At 44.6% G+C, this 20,715-nt stretch overlaps 1 protein-coding gene across 1 annotated transcript in view; it reads right to left on the bottom strand.

The window, feature by feature from the left end:
• Positions 1–4,587: 4,587 nt before the first annotated feature.
• The window catches only part of Nhsl1 (NHS like 1), a 217,440-nt gene continuing 201,312 nt past the window's right edge, over positions 4,588–20,715 (bottom strand). The window contains 4 exon segments of the mRNA XM_085842668.1: positions 4,588–6,821; positions 6,824–7,511; positions 10,788–10,920; positions 11,432–14,683. Of these exon segments, the coding sequence (XP_085698794.1) occupies positions 6,780–6,821; positions 6,824–7,511; positions 10,788–10,920; positions 11,432–14,683 (4,115 nt within the window). The 3' untranslated portion in view covers positions 4,588–6,779.

Raw genomic sequence — 20,715 nt, 5'->3', positions numbered from 1 at the left:
CATTTCTGGTTCTGAAATTATTGCAGATATAAGAATCTTTAATTCTCAGCATTATTTGCTTGAGTTGCATGTAATTTTTTTACTTTTATAGCATGGATATCTATCTATCTAATTTTTAAATTGCACTTTATTTCTTGCTTTGTGGCTCTTGGATTATTTTTTCTTAAAAAATTCCAGATAGATGTTTCTATCATCTATCTATCTATCATCTATCTATCTATCTATCTACCACTGGCTGCCTTTAAGTCTCTCTTACCGATAAGCCCACACAGCACTAACTTCCACTGTTTTCAGTCTTTAATCTGTAGCCTTGTATGAAACATGCATCTTTTAGTCAGCAATTTCCACTTTAAGTAAGAGGAATCTATTTCTGATGGCCAAAATACAATTACAGCTCAAAGATACTCAAAAAGAAAATTGACTTTTGTCCCATTCAAGGTCAGTGTATTCTATTTTCCTGTCCTCTTCCTTAGTAATCCTGACTTGCTAGATCCATGCAGTTTCTCACAGCAGAACATGTGTTAATGTCATAGCTGACACTGTTTGTGAAGCTTCCCTTGTCATAACAGATATGTTTAGACATTCTTTTCTAAGTTTTAACCTTCCAGTTGTTATTGGTCTAATTTTGCCCATGAATGAGATCATGTCTTCTCTGTTGACTCAATTCCCCGTTGCTGCACCCAGAACAGACTCCGATTTGGGAATCTGATTCCCCCACAAGAAATCCTCATTGTTTATTTGTTTGTTTTGTTTTCTCTTGACTCTCATATAGGACAGTCCAGCTTCCTTGCTTGCTCATGCCCCATCCCTGCCCCCATTGCCTCTTTATCCAGCTGCCCTGGAAAGAGTTGATCAAAGGCTTGTTTGAGCTTTAGGCTATAGGTTAAGTCAAGTTTTCAGAGGACTTTAAAAAGAAGGCCAAAAAGAATTCATAGAATTCACTCATCCATTTACAGTCATCACTTAGCTTAAAAAATTTTAAATTTCCTCCAATACAGAGAGAGAGAGAGAGAGAGAGAGAGAGAGAGAGAGAGAGAGAGAGTTAGTTCCCGGACATGGCATTGATTTTCATTGTTCAAGCCATTATGGAGACCCTACTGTGTTCCTGGCTCTATTCTCATGTTCCCTCGTCTGTGACTTGCTGTTCACGAGCTCTGGCAACAATTTATTTATCTACTGAGTCCAGCTGCCTGCTGAAAATATAGTAGTGCTCATGACAGGCAGGGGTCCTGTCTGAATGGACTTTGCATCCTAGAGTGAGAATTTCAACTGAAATAAGATGACTTGAAATTATGGCAAGTGCTATCAAGAGTTGATACAAGGCTTTCTGGGGAGATACTTTCATTAGTTAAGATGTTTACTATACAAACATGAGGACCTGTATCCAATGCCTAGAGTCCACATTAAAATCAAATCAAAAACCTAGACTTGATGACATGCTTAGAAGCTTAATACTAGAGAACTGGAGACAGGGACATCTCAGAAACCTCATGATAATTAAAGCTCGAATGCTCTCTGGCAAGCCTCTAGCCAGTTGGTGAATTCTAAGCCAACCTAATCTCAAACAAAAACAAAAACAAAACAACAAAGTGGACATCACCCCGATGAAAAGACTGCCAAGGTTGTTCTCTGGCCTCCAAACATATACACATATTCATGCATGCTCCCGTACACATATGTGCCTGTACATATATGAACACATATATGAAAAGAATTGAAATGAGGCTGTGAGAGAGAGGAATGGAAGGTTACATGGCTGTCACACAGTATGGTCAGGGGAGGGCTTCCTGAAGGAGAGACCGTAGAGATGAGAATGAGGAAAGCCAGGGGCCAGAGGGTACATCTTGGGTAGATGTGACAGTGATCGAAGGAAGAGGCTGTGCTCGGTGCCCACTATGAAGTGCCGTGCACTCTGCTGGCTGGGTGGGGCTGCTGGGCTTCTAGGGCACCGGCTCTCTGGATAAAGAAAGCTGCTGACCTTACATGGGGCTTTAGAAACCCTATTGTGCAGTGATTAAAGGACTGTCTAAAGCATTTAGGGATTGAGTTATAGCTTAAGAGGGGCAGTTACAGAGCTGGGGTGTTGAGGGGTGGCCTGGTTTAGAACTGGGGTTACTGATGTGAAGCTGGCATTGATCTTACCTGCTGCGTGCTAATGTGACCAAAAAATGGTCACTTCTTTGCTGAGATTTGGAGTTGTGGCAGGAACACAAAGGAGACACCATGGAGGAGGAACACTGCTTAGGAGTTTGCTGCCCATTCTGGATGGTTCGGCTACGTTCTTGTACAACCCAGGCTCATCTGCCTAGAGTTGGTGCTGCCCACAGTGGGCAGGGACTTTCCCTCTCAAGTAGCAATCAAGAAAATGCCCTGACAGTTACGCCCACAGGTTAATTTGATGAATGCAATTTTTCCTTTTAGAATCCCTCTTCCCAGGTGTGTCAAGTTAACAACTAGGATCAGCCGTCACACCCCCACCATACTGAAGAGCCTAGGTCCTATCTCCAGCACCTTAGGAAAACAAACAACTTAAAATCACAGGGACCGGAGGTCAAGTCCAAGAACCATTTTAAAAATGCCGGTGTAGTGGTTCACACTTGCTTTCGTATTGATGAGGAGGTGAATCAGGCCTATGGTTGAGGCTTGGTCAGTCAGGTTAGCCTACTTCATGAGTTTCAGGCCAGTTGGAACCATTGTCTCAAAAAGTTAAGGTGATCATACTTGAGGAATAATACCTGATGTGGTCTTCTGACTTCCACATGCACACACACACACACATATATGTATGCACACAAAGGCACAGATGCAAAACCAACTATTACAAGTCCTTACAAAATCTGAAGGTCAACTAACTAACTACAGCAAATGTCCAACCAGACCAGGTCTGTGATGCCTAGAAAGAGTCAAACGGGGGGGGGGGGGAAGGGAACCCGATAAATAGCGAGGACAGGCTGATAGATCTCTCTCCTCCCCCTCTTTCATTGTTGTTAAGACCAGATCTCTAATCCAGGCTGGTCTTGGAACTCCTTGTTTCCATTACTTTTCTGCTGTGATTACAGCACCATGACCACCAAAAACAATTTACAAAATAAGTGCTCGGCCACCTGGATCCTGTGGCACTGGAGGCATTTGTGGTAAAGAAAACAAACAACAGACCACGTTTGGGGTGTGGCGGGTGGTGAGATCGGATGGGCAGAAGATGGTTCTACTGGTAGTGCCTACCACACACTGAGCGTCTGAGTTCAGAGCTCTGGCTTTCATGGAAGAAGCTGGGTATGGGACTGTGCACCTGAAGTCCCAGGACTGGGGACACAGAGACAAGCAGATTCCTGATGTTCACTGGCCAGATAGCTTTGCTCCATCAAGCTCCAGTTTCAGTGAGAGATTTTTTTTCTCAAAAAATAAGATGAAGAGCAATTGAATACATTCAACATCAAACCTCTGATCTCCACAAGTATGCACATCTGTCTGTCTGTCAGTCTGTCTGTCTGTCTGTCTGTCTCTCTCGTATGAAATAGGAGAACTACAGTGCAGGTTCCTGGGGTCCTAAAAGTGAGTTCTAACTATAAGGATTATATAAGACATCCATAATAGTATCTTCTGGAATACCGTATGATGCTGGGAGAGATGAAACACGGGACTGTGTTACTGTGCCCCAAATTGTTTTTACTTAGATTCTATAAGAACTACCATGTTATAAAGTTGGCAGAGCTAGCAACATCCATAAGATGCAAATGATGGACTCTCATCAATATAAACATTTATTCACATGTAGGCTGAGCAAACATTTATGAACAAACAATGGGGTTTGTCTAGTACGCCATGTACCTCCCCGGATACAGCTACAGAGTGTAGTGCATCACCTGTTCATGAAGATAATGGAGACCCTGAAATTCTCCTTTTTCTTTCCATTGTGATTCCTCAGATGAACAAAATGGTCTAATATGAGCCTCATACATGAAAGGCAAGCCCAACCCACCCTTTTTTCAAATATTACTTAATAGTTAGCTGGCTTCATGGATACAGAACTCATGAATATGGAGGGAAATATGTATATTATAAAAATATATTTATTATATAAAAATATATTTTATATAATTTAATGTATATGTATTCATTCTTGTCCCCACATGAAAGGTGACAGGTTTCAATTATAATTCTTCAGAAATTCTCAGAGGATGGCAAGCCAACCAAAGTTAAGACTGCTTCCAACAGGCAAAGCAAACACTCACTTATTTCTCTCTAATTCTTAGAAAAATGAAGTGGAAGTTTAACCCCAGGGCTTCTCTAGCTCCTAGGTATGAGAAGGACCAGTTTGCTCTCATGAAGCCGTGAGTGGGACTCAGCCTACAAGCAGAAGTGGTCCTCACACAAGAAACATTGGCAAAGCTGAGAGCACATATCTCTGCCATGAGTCTTTCTTCTTTCCATGTGTATTCTCCTAGCCCTCCCTCCACATGCCATCCCAAATAAGTCACCGGTCCATCCATCGTCACACTGCAGGATGGCATCTTTGGATGCTGCTCCTTATATCTTTAGAGGTACCAGCCAGTACCTGTGATGTTGGTCTCCTTCCCCACCCCCACCCCCCAGACATCCCCTGGGTTTTTACTGCTGGTTACTGGATATCCAGGAATATACTCAATAATTCTGTAGTAGTAGAAACGTCAGGTTATTTAAATCTGTGTGTACATGAAAAGCAGAAATTAAACTGTCTAAGGGATCGAGGCAACTAATGGGAGGTGGAGAGACGAGGAAAGAGGGGTGTGAGAAAGGATATGTTCAATATACAATATGTACTTCTAGGAAAGCGTGAAAGAATTAAATGCACATACAAAGACGTTTCAAATACTGGCTTTACAATTGTTTTATTGAAAACAAACTTAAAACCTAATAAATACCTTTTAAATGAGGGATTTTAAATCATTTTATAATTAGTTCTAATGCTGCTTATCAAACAAATAGTGATATATTAAGTTCAAGATTTCTGATATCCACATACATTCTAATCTCTTTTAGGTATTCAAATGTCAACATGGCCTAAGATTTACAGGAGATGATCTGTGTGCCCACGCAGTTGAAAAGTGACACAGCGGATTAAAAAAAAAAAAAAAGATCTCTGAGGCCACATGTCAGGTCATCATTTGTGGCCGTGAGGCGTGCTTTGTTTGCTAGATTCTCTCCTCAGAGATGTATCTGAAATGGCTATCAAAGGTTCTGTGGAAGAAGCCTTGGGATGCTTTGGCTTGTGTGGTTTGACTTCCAGACACTGTCACACATTGTCAGTGGCCACTGCCAGCAGCTTTAGAAGGTCAGTGTAGCCACTGTGAGACTAAGGTAGCGTGTGCTTCGGCTGGATACACAGAACCTGGCAGTGGGCAAGGAGCCCAAGGAGGTGATATTAAAATAAATACGGTTGTACACTTTAATCCCGGTTCTAAAGCACATTTGCAATTCTGATGGGAGGAGCCTCGAAGGGACTCAGCAACTCAACTCATAAACAAATATAAAATCATACAAACCAGGCTGTGCAAAAGAAAAATATCTTTTTAATCTAAAAACTCATTTCCCAGGGCTAGTTCATAGCCACGCCCTACCGATTTTCATCAATTTCAGTCACTAACTAGAGTCACCATTTTCTTCAAAGGGAGAGAATATATAATAGATTTTGGTAAGCCCTTCTAAATTAAAACAAGATGCTGTAAGCAGTTCAGGGGTGAAAAATAGACATATTATTTTTCTTTGGTATAGCCAAAAGTTAGAAAATGCCAGGTGTCACATTTCAAGTGACAAACTGTCACATGGAAGTTAAAACTCTGATTGTAAAACAAACCGACTCTTTAAAAGAAAAGCTTCACCCATAATTCTACAGTGCGTGTTTTCTGAGTTCATTGTGAAAATATTTTATTTAATAAGCAGGAAACAAATCCAGCAGTATTAATCACTCCCCTACCCATCTCTCACGATGCCTCTCTTCCTTCCTTCTTCATTCTTCTATAACAACTCCAGGAAGGAATTCATTAAAAAAAAAAAAAAAAAAAACTAAAAACCCACCCATGCTTCTGATATCAAGGCTAGAAATGTATGCAGTAGGCACAGGACACAGCCTTGCCACTTCCATTCGTGTAATTTTTACAAGCGGAGAAGGAGGAGGGAGGAGCAGGAGGAGGAAGAGGGAGGAGCAGGAGGGAGGAGGGAGGAGAAGGAGGCAGCTGCAGCAAGGCCTCCCCTGCCCCCTAAAGTACCTGAACCAATGAGTTGCTTAGCCACTTCCCAGCCCCTTCCTGGTTTCCCGTGTGTCTTGAGTAAGTGCACACACAGACATGTTCTATACTTAGAACCAGCCCACTGACTGTTAGAAGTAACGGCTTCCAGTCTCTTCGTGAACTTACACATTCCCACACCCGTAATGCGTTGAAACCACTTTTCACCCTGGTCTAGTGGACTCTCGTTACCCTACTTGAACTCTGACCTTTTCTCCTATTTCTATACGTAACGTTAGTGTGTGTATTTGTTAGAATGAAGTCTTCAAAATTCACACATATACACACACCCAGCATTTTGGGAAAAACAAAACGAAACAACAAAACCAAACCATCTTCCCCAGGAAGCACTTTCAGAAGTTGATGCTTCTACTTGCTTTTAAGCCACACGGCGAGCGAGTCCTAAGAGACCCGAAAGGCCGAGACCTCCCCAACACCAATGCTGAGTGGGGTCCCCACAAGCCAGGAAAAGGCCACAGAGACTTCCTAGAGTGATGCACAGCTCACCTTCCTGCCTCACTCATGAGAGGCAGGCTCTGATACTAACTCTTCTGTTCGGTACCCCCACACTGCTCCGAGGGACCGTTGCCCTCAGCCCTTCCTATCCCATCCACAGAGGCAGGCTCCTCGCTACAGAGCAGGCTGTCCCGGTCCATCTCCTGCCCCGTCAGTCTGTCCAGAGAGCACACCTTGGTAGCATCCAGGGCCCTGCGTGCTTTGTTGTCCGCTGGCTCAGCAGGTTCTCCCTCTCCCTCGGAGATGACAGTCATGGGGCTGCTCTGGATGCGGTTCCGCATGCTGTACCTGCTGCTGGCCGCAGATGGTGGTGTCCTGCTGCGGCTGTACCGAGGGCCCGAAAAGGACAGACTCCGAGGCATCAGACCTTCGTTTTTGGCCCACTCTTCCTGAGCTCTCCTGTTCTTGTTGGGGGAGCAGCTGGATGGGCTGTCCGGGATGTCGGCCGAAGGCTCCGACCTAGATCTTTGGAAGCGAGGGTCCGTAGACTTGAGCATCTCAGCCGCTGACATGCGAGCGCTGGTGTCCGAGCGACTCCCCTTCTTTAGCAGCAGAGCTTTGAAGTTGTCACTGCTGGTAGTGCTCTTTTTTATGCTTCTCTGGATAGACCCTACTTGCTTTGGAGAGGCCAGGTTAGGGGCAGCACTCGTGGGTGTCACAGGCGGGGAGGGAGAGTGATTTCGAGTGTGGTCGTCTTCTGAGTCTTTCCGGCCAAGGACTTTCCTTTTAGATCTGAAATAAAACGAAATTAAAATAACAGTCAGTCCTTGGCAACCTCGCTGTCATCTTACTGTGACCACTTCCTGAACACACACACACACACACACACACACACACACACACACACACCATCATTAAAGACAAGTCCAAGAGCTTCTCTGATATTATTTACTTCTAAAGACAGGGCACTAGATTCCCCATGACAGCAGAATGTGGCCAAAGTATTTTTCTTCAACTGTCCTACTCAAAGTTCAACAAGAGAAATGAGTGACTGCCTTCCAGAGCTCCTCTGCTCTTCTCAGTCTTTTAGGTATTTCAGCCAAGGACCACAAGCCTGTGGTAAAATGTTTTGATTGTGCTCAGGCACAAAAAGGCACAGTGATGCTTTGTAACATTTAGGGCATTTAAGTGTAGATATAGAACTAAAAGAAATGGCAAGTTAAAAACAAAAGGAAACCAAAACTGGTATTCTCAGGGGGCAGTTGCCGCTTACAAAATGAACTAAATTTGAACTTCTGATATCTCTGCATATAGTCTCTCTCTGTGTGTATATGTGTGTGTTTCTAAAGATGACAATTAAATAGTTAACAATGGCTTAAAGTTTAATTACTTCAATAAATATAAAAATTTCACACCTCAACTGGTGTTCTACACTTTCCATCTGGCTTTAAATCTGAAGAGAATTAATTTGCATTCTTTTAGAACTCCGAAAGCTACGCTTCAATTTGGATCGTCTGTATTTTACATCACGAGTGTCAGTGCTGCAGGTAATGACCCAGAATTCAGATGGATTCTGATTACATCTGCTAATTCAGTATTGATGCCACAACAGAAATTAGCATGTATCTGAGCTTTTTCTTTTCAATCCATTCCTAAGGCTACTTGGCCTCTAATTTTCCCATGTGTACAGAGAGTAATACACTGAATGATTTCTGTATCTGTAAGAGATGGCATTGTCTCTCTAGCAGAAACCACACATTCTTTAATGCCTTCTGAAGGTTGCCAAAATAAAATATAGAAGAGCCCTTTGGTGTATTTTTAGACAAAAATCTGCAGTAACCATGGCTTTGCAACACTTGGGTTTCCTTACAACAGAGTGTTTAGTACACACAGCAACTTGGCAACACACTTCTCTGTGGCTTGTGATTATACATACAGATTCCTGTCTGTATATTTAGAAACTTGGTGCATTCCATGCTAAATGAAAGACATTAAAGTCTCAGAAGAATTTCAGGGCAGTTAAATTCCAATTAGTTTCATTTAATTCAGAAACTATTTATTGAGTGTTTATAATGTGTCCAGCACAGCTACAGTTAGGAACATCGGTGTAAATTTCTACAATGTGACTTTATTTGTTTGTTTTCAAAAGACCCATTTCTCATTTCCTTGTTTTAAGAAAGAACCAGATAGCTAGTTCTCTCTTTTTTTTTAAAAAGATATTTATCTGTCTATCGATCTGTCTGTTTATTTCTTATGTGAGTGCACTAGCTGTCTTTAGACACACCAGAAGAGGGCATCAGATCCCTCTGTTGTGAGCCACCACGTGGTTGCTGGGAATTGAACTCAGAACCTCTGGAAGAGCAGTCAGTGCTCTTAACCACTGAGCCATCTCTCCAGCCCCACTCTCTTTCTGTTTCTAATGAGATCAAAGAAACCAATGAGGCAACAGGTTTGGTCTTTTGGGCCTTTTAGACCAATACTGCAGGTGACAGGTCAAACAAAGCCAAGAGGAGAGAAACCTGCACACCATTGTCTGTCAACTCAATGTGTTAACTCCCATTCCAGCGTGGTTTGCCCCACATTAGATGTTCCTTTGTTGCACTTAGGTGAGGATGGGGCTTTCTTCTACCACACGCAACGGTCTTTTCACTTGAACTCAGAAGCACCAGAATTTGAGAGCTGGCTGACATGGATTACTTATTCAGGGATCCAATGATTTATAGAGTACTTGGTCTCAGAAGGGAAATAAAGGACAGTCACTCGAGTCAAAACAAAGTCTTAATGGCAGAGAAATATTCACAGGAGTTATCTGAAAACCTGGTAGTAAGGAAATGTAAGCAGCAAGGGGGTTCCCTTACACAACACTGGTTCTTAAAGTACTTGCATATATCTGAATCTTATCATTTTCTACTATATTGCCACTGTGGGGTAGGGGTGCACTCATCTAGATAAGGCCAAGCAATGTAATAAGCAAAGCTGAATTACTAAATCAGTTAAACTCTAAAGTAACCATCAGTTGTTACCAGGTAACAAGCAGTTCCCTTTGACAAAGTAACTGCTCTTTTTGAAAGCCAGCAGATGGCGCTAGAGTTATAGCCTTGCATCCTTACCAGCAAAGCTCTGGGATATAGAAGTAGTGGGTGGAAAGCCGGTTAGAGCCAGAAGCCAGAGGTGGTAGACAACTTCAAGGGAAATAGCATTTTTCTGGACATGGCGGGTTAGACATAGGAATGAACTCACAGCCTGTAAAAGACCTTAATAAGCGCAAGCTAGATAAAATCCCAGCAGAAAGGAGCAAAAGTGAGGGCAAAGTCCCAGCCCTCAGCAAGAAGCTATTCACAAATGATAACTACTGGGAGAGGAAAAGTCAGTTTTCTTCAAGGGAGTGCTACTGGGTATTTCAAATCACTTTCCAGGGAAGCAGCTAGGTGAGCCGGCCAACACAGATTGTATTCCATGGTTTCTAGTGGCTTTTAATTTTCATTTGAGAGAGAGAGAGAGAAAGGGAGAGAGAGAGAGAGAGAGAGAGAGAGCATAAAGTTGGATAGGAGTAGATCTGAGAAGAGTTGGGGGACAAGAAACAAAAAGGAAACAAAGTCTTGAAGGAGGCAAAAAAAAAAAAAAGCACTATGAAATCATGGCTTTTCTAAACAGACAACAAACAAGTAACAATCAATAAATCAACTGAAGCACCCTTAGGAAGGCGGCTCTGTAGAGCTAGTCTATGTACAGTAAGTCCACAGAACTCAGCATTCCTCACCGCAGACGGGTTCCAAATCTTGTAAACACTCAGTCACATGACTGGCACACTAGGTGCCTTGCCAGCCACTGCTGTGTCTACCAGAAGGTATCACATTCTGTCCTCAATGTCAGCACAGAATCAATGGAACAAAGTAAAACGGAAATCAAACTTTAAAAAGTAATTAATATATAAGAAAGACACTTTAAAATGAGTAATGTTAAATAAACCGTGGCTAGCTGACAGACAAAACCTCATGCAAACAGAGGAGCCCGTCCAGAAAGAAGAAATTATAAAGTATATTAAAATATGACAAAAGTTTGGAATACCTGTGAATGGCTGCAAACAGGTCTTCTGTTGTCCTGGGTTTAGTCGGAGTCAGCACCTCATCGCTTCCCTCTTCCTTAGAGAAGTCCGCAGGGTCTGTAGAGGAGGCAGCTATGTCGGGTTCCAGCAAGCCAGCTAGAGAGAAGAAAAGCAGGCAAACACTAAACGCTGTGACTAGCACTTCAGTCCTTTGCCCGGCTCTGAAATATGCCACTTTGCTGCCATTTCCGACAGTGTGAGAACCATGGCAAAGCCCCGTGGCTCTGTAGTTTGAGTTTACAGAGGTAGAAATTTTACAGAGGTAGAAATGATACTCGCTAGCCTGACAGCCAGGGCTATTTCCTGCTACAGACTTTGGACTAAATTGCTTTTAAATTTGGTTAAGAGCGTTTCTCCTGCTACTGAATACCCAGCCTGCCTCAGACCTCCCGGCACCTCCACCCCCACCCCTCTCTCTTTCCCTCTCTTCTCTTAGTTTTTAAAATGTTCACAAAGCAGCTTGGGTAATGAGGTTTAAGAAGCCCACTCACTGCCGGCTTTTGCCAGAGTCTAGGCTGCTTCACCTGGTTGCAAAGAGTGCTCAGTAGCCCTATTTGGCTCATCTCCAGAAGATCAGAAGAGTGCAGTAGAAAGCAGCCAGCCTTACCTTCTCTGCCCTGTTGAGACAGGCAGCTCTTCGCATTTCTCTCACCATCCACAGTGCTCTCGCCTGACTCTTCCTGTGTGGGGCCCGGTGATGTATTAGGTTGGACCATGGGGGCATTGGCTTCCACAATGCCAGGGGATAAGGACCCTGCAGTTCCTGGTTCTAGAGCCGGACTGCCGGGGGTAGGAGCCGTAGCATGAGAGCCAGCTCGGTATGCTGGGCTGGATTTCTCCTCTTGGCTCCGCACAGCTTCCCCCTCTGCCCTGGTAGGGCTGGGCACGCCTGGGAAAGCTTCGCTCCCGTTCTCTGTGGGCTCCGCTGTGAAATCTCTCTGCGGAGGTGGTACCACCAGGAACAGTTTGGGCTTCTTGGAGATGGGGGGTGGCTTCCTGCTGGGTGAAGAGTCTGGGAGCAGAGTGGTCCTGAGGCTGGGACCCGGGCCTGGAGCTCCATCACTGCAGCTCGGAAGGCCGCCACGCTCGACTGCACTGTCATGGTCACCCTGACTCTGGCTCTTGGCAGGCATCGGAAGCGAGCTCGTCACAGAGGCAGCCTGGCTTTCACTCTCCATTTCATTTATGCTATTTCGGGATTTGAGGAAAGCAGATGGCTTTAAGTGATACTGTGGAGCAGTTGGAGTTCGTTGTTCCTGAGCTGATGGTTCAGAAAACAGGACTGCCTCGGCACCTGAGTTCTTCCTCACTGGCCTCAACTGCACCATCTGCAAAGCTTCTGTGGTGATCAGGGGCATGGGGGGTCGGCAGCCCTCCTCCTTGTTGGCAGGCCGCCTACGGGCCTCCCTAGAGGATTCGGACTGGCTAGAGTTTTTGAAAAAGGGCCTGTTTTCTTTCAAGAGTTTGGGGTCCAGAGGCGGAGCGGGCGGGGGTCCTGAGGAGGGCAATAAAGGTGGAGGTGCTGGCACAGGAGGCGAGGATCTTGGAAGAGAGGGGCTAACTGCTGTGGGAGAAGGAAAAAGGCACCCGTCGGTGGGGGAGCAGAAGGGAACAAGGGCTTCTGGTGGTGGAGGGGGGAACATGGGAGAGGGTGGCAGAGGAGAGCCCTCGGAGCAATCTGCTAGAGGAGGAGGAGGTGGAAGAAAAGGGGACTTGTCTGCCAGACCCAGAGAAGGCAGAGGGGGAAGAGGAGGAGGGGGAGGGGCAAGGGCCGAGGCCAGGGTTGAATCCAGTTTCTTCATGGTCCCACTTCCTTCGGTAGAAGTATTAGAAGAGAGAGAAGTGGACGATGATGAGATGGACACAGAAGAGATCAGAGACGATTTTCTTTCTGGTACCTTGGGTTTGGCCTTCCCCTTTCCATTTGCTGGTGACATTGATTTTAAAAACACAGGCACAGGGGTGAGTGCTGTGGGTGTATTCGACTGGCTAGAATACCCACTGGATGGAGAGGTGACTCTCTGTGACTTCTCTGGTGAGGTGATCTTTGGTCTAACTGAGCAGCCCGGCACTTGGGGCACTGGGACTCTCGACCCCTCCTGGATGTGGCGTACTGGCCCGTTTCCAGTTGCTGCCTCAGTGTTGGCTGAGCAGCCCCCGGTGGGGTTCCCTGGATCTTCCTGCAAGCTTGTGTAGTCAATGTAGTAACCCCAAGGGTCCGTGTATTCCGACTTGACGCTGCTTGTGTCGCTCTGGGACGGAGTGACCCCGCAGAGAGAATACACATTGGGAGTGGTGGTGGAGGTCAAGCTACTACCCTCGCTAACAATGCTCTGGCTTCTGGACCTGGGGAGCCAGGGTTCCTCAAAGTCACTGCAGGGGCTCTGGGAAGGGGAGCTGCTGCCCTTGCCAGGGAAGCTTAGCTGCAGTGAATGCTGGAGCGAGGCGATCAGGCTCTCATTGAGCACCTGACCGTTTGTCTGGTTGTTCTTTTTGGGAATCCTTCGCAGAGAATCGGTCCGGGATGGTGGCAGGGGAGGTTTCTTTGCTTTCTTCAGAGAGATGTTTCTCGAAAGGATTTTATCCTGGTGAGCGGCCTGATCCCCTTGGCTTCTCTGAGCCCTTCCATCAAAAACATTGACCATGCTGTGCCTGGGGTTCCCGAAGCCATCACTGAGACTGTACAGGTTCCCAGCCTCGTGAGTGGTAGTATAGTAACCATCATGGTCCTCTGAACACAGGGACCTGGTATCCCCCTTGAGAGATGTTTGGTCCAAACTGCAGCTGCTCACGTTACTTGTGGGAGTAGAGCAACCAGGAGTTGCCAGGTGTGGCTTCAGTGGGGATGCCTGCCCATTGCTGGAGGCTTTATATTCCCAGGGCTCAGAACTGCCACATCCCCTGTCCCCCGAATAACTACACTCGCTTTTGCCATCCACATCTGAAGGGTGGTCAGGAAAGCTTGGGTTGTTTCTACAATGATAGAGTATGGCTTGGGATCCATTCTCCCTGTTTGCTGAGGCATTTAGAGAGACCTCTGAATCATGGAGGGATAACAGTGTGGTGGCACCGGGGGCAGAGGAGGCTAAAGCCCGTGAATGAATGAGATGACCCTCATTCCAGTGATGACTGGGGGACTGATGGTCATCTTTCACAGAACATCTGGGTGTGGGACGGTCTCTGGGTTTTATCTTTGAATATGAAGATGAACCGGGTGTTCTACTGTCCAGCTGTCCTGCACTCTGAGCAGTGTGAATGACAATAACCTCTGAAGAGGACAGTAGCGTGGCATTTGGGATGACACTGGTAGAGTAGGCTGCATGAGGTGAAACCACACATGCTGGACTCTCCAAAAACCTCAACTGCTGGGATTTGGGCCTCGAAAGCATCCCAGTACTCGAGGCACCTCCTAAATGCGCAAAGTTTTCATGCCCCTGTGAGCTATCCCCCTGGTAGGGACAAGTGTCATCGGTATCTTCAGTAGAGCCCAGGGCACCCATCCTTCCCTCCAGTGAATAGGTGCTTGCTCTCGGGCCGGTACGTGGAAGACTGTGGAAACCAGTATCGTTATTGAGGCGAGATGGGAACACAACACCGGCTGAGTCACTCAGCACAGACATGTTTCCTGAGGAACCTGAGAGGTGGCTCATCTGGGCAGCAATGCCTACCCCCTTGTGAGCCCTGATCCTTCTCATTGATGGTGGGATGACCTTCACGTCTTCGGTCTGACAGCTGGTATCCCTGGTTTCCAAGCATTGCCCGGTGGACCGATAACTATCAAGCCTTCCTAACGTAGAGTAGTGGTCTGGGACGTACAGCGAATGGGCACTACCATCATCATCTTGGCCAGTGGCTGATGCTGGAGAGAAAGCAGAAAGAGGCCTGTTATCTGAAAATAAAAATCCATAGGTTAATATCACCTGTACCCTTAGTGCACCCTGACTCTGTTGTAATAAACAAACAAACAAACAAAAAGACACTATCAGCTACAAAACCCTACAAGGCCTTTCTATTTGATTCAGTACCCAGTGGAGCTTAACTATTCCTGCTGTCTCCTAAAACCTCTGCCCTCAAGTCCATGTACTTTTCTCCTTATTTTGCACTTTAAATCTTATAACATGAGTAACGCACATGGGATTCTTGGGTGCTCCCTTTGAGACCATGGTTACTGTTTCTGTGGAAGATGTGCTTTTCAAATAAGTAATTTTTACAGCATGTAGAAGTATACACGCCTCTATTCCTGACCCTGGGGAGGAAGAGGCAGGCAACCTTGAGTGGTGACACCCTGTCTCCACAAACAAACAAGATCCAAAGTCAGTAAAGTGCTTGTCACACAAGTTTGAAGATCTAACTTCAATCCCTAAAAACACACAGAACAACCCAAGATGGTGGGCTTGACACAGTAACCTTGGCTAGGGAGGTGAAGACAGGAGATCTGAGAAGGCTCGTTGGGCCACCACTCTAGCCTACTTGGTAAATCCCAGACCAGTGACACACCTGTCTCAATAACCAAGGTAAATGGATCCTGAAGGCTCCATCTACATACAACACCCCCTCTACACACACACATCAGACACATGCGCACACGCGCACACACACACCACCACCACCACCACCACCACCATCAAAACCCCAAATAACTACCTATTAGTAAAGACTTTAATGTATCCTTTCCCCCACCAAGTCTCAGACCAAAGTACTGCATCCAGCAGTCATCCAATAAATGGAGCCTTAGGTAATAGGGCTATAGAGATGACACTCAGATGATAATGGTCTGAAACCAGTGTTAATTACATTGATTCTTTGTGTCAGAAGGAAGTCCTAAGAAAATGAAAATTGATTTATGAGCCCATCTGTGTTTCAAGCATTTCATTATCCATCTTAAGCCACTCTCATCTGTCTGTTGGTGACATTCAAATCTCAACAGCAATCTGCTGTGTGTTCTTGCTGGGGGAAGGGCTGGAAGAACAGATCCAGGGAACATTTCCTCAAATTAGGAATATTTATGTCTTGGAGTTTACAACTAACCAGTGAGTAGTATGTTCAAAGGAGAAAGAAAGAAAGACCAGAAGCGATAAAACAAGAAGTGGACAGACGACAAAAACTGCAACTGTAAATAAACAGATGACAAGCTACACAGAAAGGAGCAGAGCTTTAAAAAAGATCGCAAAGCCAGGAACCTATCCAAAACCCACTAAGAAAGAAATCAATCCGCGGTACAAATCAGACCTGTAAAAACAGTGGCAAAGCCAGGGCCCCACATTTGTTGTTTTTCATTCAACAAGAAATTGTATGGAAAGAACAGACAAATATAGTCATATACCAATAAAATAATTCTATCAGTGTAAAATATGAAAATTCTTTAACACGATGCTGACATGCACCCGTGCATCATCTTGGGATTGAGGGTTACAGGTCACATGAAGGGTCACATGAAGGGAAAGCCAGGAGGAGCTTTCAGCATCGAGGGAGGAAATATTAAAAATACTTAGATTGATCTCTACATCTTGACACTAAGATGCAGGCAGTACTTTGCTCTGTGACCTGGTGGGGGTGGGGGGTAAGGCTACATTGTTTGAAATAGCCAGAGGACCATGTTTTACATTTACCTACCACTATAACACACACACACACACACACACACACACACGCACGCATATATATATATGCATGATATATATATATAAACATATTTATACATGTTTATAATTACATTATATGTTTATATATACAGCACGTACACACACACATATATGCATGCTATATATAAACATATATTTATACATGTTTATAATTACATTATATATGTTTATATATATAGCATGCACACACATATATATGCATGCTATATATAAACATATATATTTATACATGTTTATAATTACATTATATATGTTTATATATATAGCATGCACGCGCGTGCGCACACACACACACACACACACACACACACACACACACATCTCACTTGGGGTAATAATGTTCTCCCAAGGAGCTATAGACTAAACCCCTCAGTACAGGCATAAGAACCTCCTTTCAAGCTGTTGATCTGGGAGTCCAAGTCACTCCCCAAGCAATATAAGCTATTGCTGTTGCCTCTGGTTGCCTCCTAGAAGTTGGAGTTTTTATTGTTGAAGACATCACACACTTTGAACACAGGACTTGGAAGAATTAAACTGAAAGCCTCCTTTGAGCACCACCCCTCACAGGACTGAAATGTTGCTATGCAAGCTGTCAAAGGAGAAAAGCAATCAATGGTCCTACTGAGATGTGGTACTTAACAAACGACGACAATAATCAGCATGGCAGAATATCCCTAAAGATGCAAAGGTGGCACAGCAACTAGTGGTAACCAACAGCTGTCTCACTGGTCATAAGGGGTCCTCAGCAGGAAGGAGCTGAGGACCCAATCAATTATCTGTGACTAGTGAAGCTCATGGATTTTAAAGGAGGACCTACTATTTCCACTTCCCTCAACTGATATAATTACTGACTACATTCTAAATGCTTACCCTTACACCCACAGATACGTGTAGCTCAAATCCAAGAAGGCTTCAGTAGAAGACTATTAAAGAAACCCACAACTGGTCAAAGTGCAGAGAACACCTGACTGTGGGATACCCAGACACAGCTGATACATATACAACACCACTCATTCCCCAAGAACATCTAAGAAGAGGGAGAGCAGAGGTCGTAAGAGCCAGAGGACCAGGAAGTCTGCTTCATCCATGAAATCTCAATAATATGACTGCCTAAATAAAACTCAAACAATGAGACTACCAGTTGATGTGCCAATGTGGGTGGGGGAAATCTCAAGGGGTTCCACCCCTAAATGAAGAGCAACTAATGATTGTGGAGAGAGTTATCCTCATATATGAACCCCTAAGTAGTCACCCAATACCAAGGGGTCAGTCCTTAAAACATATGAAAGAGCAACACCAAATGAACTCAGCAGAATCATTTACATATTCATAAGTATATAATACACATACACACAGACATAGACACACATGCTTAAAAGAAACCATGAATTTGGAATGGGTGTCATGGGAACGGTTGGAAGGAGGAGAGAGAGGGGGAAACAGTGTATATACAACACACATGAGAATTTAAAAGGTAAGTTTAAATAGAGAGAGTAGTAAAAGAAAACTGACTCTTACTCAAATAAAATGGAAAGCAACAAGTTATAGGTCATCAAGTGTGCTTTGGAAACAAACACTAAAGGAGTCAAGACTCAGGCTTTTCTGAGCACTACTGTCCTACAAAAGGACAAGGGTTGGGATGGGGTTCATAAGAATTCCTTCCCCCGCCCTATAAAACCATCATATGGACATGCCATGTGTGTGTGTGTGTTCTCATCAGCCTCAGAGACATCACAGTGCAAGGAAGACTCCCCTAACAAAAAAGCCCTATCTTTACTGTGACAATGGAGACCCATTTGACACCAGTGGGCCTCTCTCTACCCTCTGCCAGGGATTCACCAAGACCAGTCACACAGACACACATAAAGGCATCCCTCAGAAAGAGGGCAAGTGATACAGCTCCGCCTCATTGACATCAGGCCCTTGGAATGAGCCTCCTGGCTAAGAGAGAGCTTATAATAGGTAATAAATAATATGTGGCCCCCGCCTGCTCAACATGTGCTACTTGGTCAATGAGAGGAACTATCCATGAGAATGCCTGGAAAGCAGCTATTTCTGCAAAAACTGATGGACCGCAGTGATGCAGGACGGTCAGGATGTTGCTGGTCCAGAAGCTGATTGCCTCCTTTTAAGCAAGCTTTAGCCCCAGGAACAGCCATTCCCTGCCTGTCTCTGTGCTGGAACTAACACCCTGGGACTAATAAGATAAAAACTTTTGGAATCTCTTAAGTTACCAACCCACTAACTTCTACCAACCCCAAAGCTAAGAGTACCATAAAGACAACAAGTGGGGTGTATGGAGAGGCGCTCCCTACACTGTGTGATCACCTCTCTGGTACACTCACCAAGAGATTTAAATTTGGCTTGATGAAAGTCTTCTTTATTTTGCAAATATAAAACTTCATGAAACTACTTCCATATTGGAACATGAAATCTAGGGTAACCTAAATCTGTGTTCCTGGGCCACGGTCATGTAAATCTGTTTCTTGAATAAATTATTTCTTATTCCTGTAGAGAAGAAAGGGAGGGAGGAAGGGGGCAAGTGGGCAGGAATAGAAGGAAATTATCTACTTTAAGGATAGAAAATTACAAGGTATAAAAGATTTCTAGGGCTGGAGAGATGGCTCAGCGGTTAAGAACATTGACTGCTGTTCCAGAGGTCCTGAGTTCAATTCCCAGCAACCGCTGAGCCATCTCTCCAGCCCTGTATCTTTAACTTTGAGATAGTCTCACTAAGCTATCTAAACTGGCCCTGACTTCCCCTGTAGTCCCAGAAGACCTCGAACTTGTTACTTTCCTGCCTTGATCTTCTGAGGAGCAGGATCTGAGGCCTGCACCACTGGCTTTTAGACCCAGTACCCTACTAGCTGTCATCCAAGCACATCACTGACCCTCTGGTGACACAGCTGCCTCATCACGTGGCAAAGGTTATAGAACAGATAATACAGGGAAAGTGATTTTCTCCTCCAGCACTATCGGTAATCCTGGGTCACAAGCAAAAGAGAAAAGAACGCTTCATCAATTAAGAACAATGTTATAATGGCAGAACACGGGGCTGCCCTTGATGGATGGATCCTTTCAGAAAATCAAAGAGCTGAGCTACTGGCTCTTCCTGATTGGTTCAGTAATGCAAACAGCTAAAGAGTTTAGTTCTTGGGCCACAGAGTTGGCTCTGCGGTTAAGAGCACTGTCGTTCTTACCCAGTACCCAGGTCTGATTCCCATCACCTACATGGCAGCTTGCAACTATCTAAAAGAACTCTTGTCCCAAGGGATGAGATACTCTCTTCTGATCTCCACAGGCACCAGGCATATATGTTGTCCATGAACATATATGCAGGCAAAGCATTAATATATATAAAATAATAAAATAAATCAACCCCCCCCCAAATCCTAACTCTCAGGTTTTAGGTTTCATATAACAGAGGACAACTCATATAGAATAATTGTGTGGCTATGCATCTTTATTGTGGCCAAACTATCCTTATACACCGCACAAAATCACTGAGAAACTACTATTTTAGTAGAAAAGCAACTTTTACAAAGAGCTCAATTGCCTAGTTCTATGGTCACTCCTTTGACGCACATCTTCTGAAAAGGCCAGGTCATGAGGAAATGTTACAAAGGATCAGCCCCATTAAACAACCACTGCTCATACGAATACTCATTATTTTCCCACATGCATGACCTGTAACCTCAAGAGGAAAAAAGGCTTGAAAGGATGAGATACAGCTAAGTTTTGAAGCGAGAACAAAGTGTATATGCATACACTATGTATAGATTCAGACAGTTCATGGAGGGCTCACATAACGTGTCTGAACCAAAGACAGGCTTGAGAAATTCCGTTAGTGCAACTTAGTCTTGCTTGTTTTGTTGTTTCCTTTTATGATTTTGTTTTGTTTTTTGTTTTTGTTTTGGGGACAGGGCCTTACTTTGTAGCCCATGGCAACAGCAACTGTGCTTCAGCCTCCCAGGTTCTGGGTCTCACTGTAGCCAATGGCGACTCTACTGCTGTAACCTTCCAAGTGTAAATCACTACCCCTGGTTCTGCCTTTGTTCTATTTCTGTTTGTTACTGTTGTTCTTTGTTGCTTTATGTGTGTGTGTGTGTGTGTGTGTGTGTGTGTGTGTGCAGGGGCTATGTGCCTGAGATTGCAAGTGCCCATGGAGGTCAGAGCTGTGGGATCCCAGTGTGAGCGAAATCAAATGTAAGAGGTAAGCTCTCTTCCCCTCCAAGGCATTTCTGCAGAC

Source organism: Mus caroli, unplaced genomic scaffold (assembly GCF_978045245.1).
Source record: "Mus caroli unplaced genomic scaffold, Mus_caroli_1 scaffold_9, whole genome shotgun sequence".
NCBI classification, from domain to species: Eukaryota; Metazoa; Chordata; class Mammalia; order Rodentia; family Muridae; genus Mus; species Mus caroli.
This window is presented reverse-complemented; position numbering and strand designations above follow the sequence as displayed.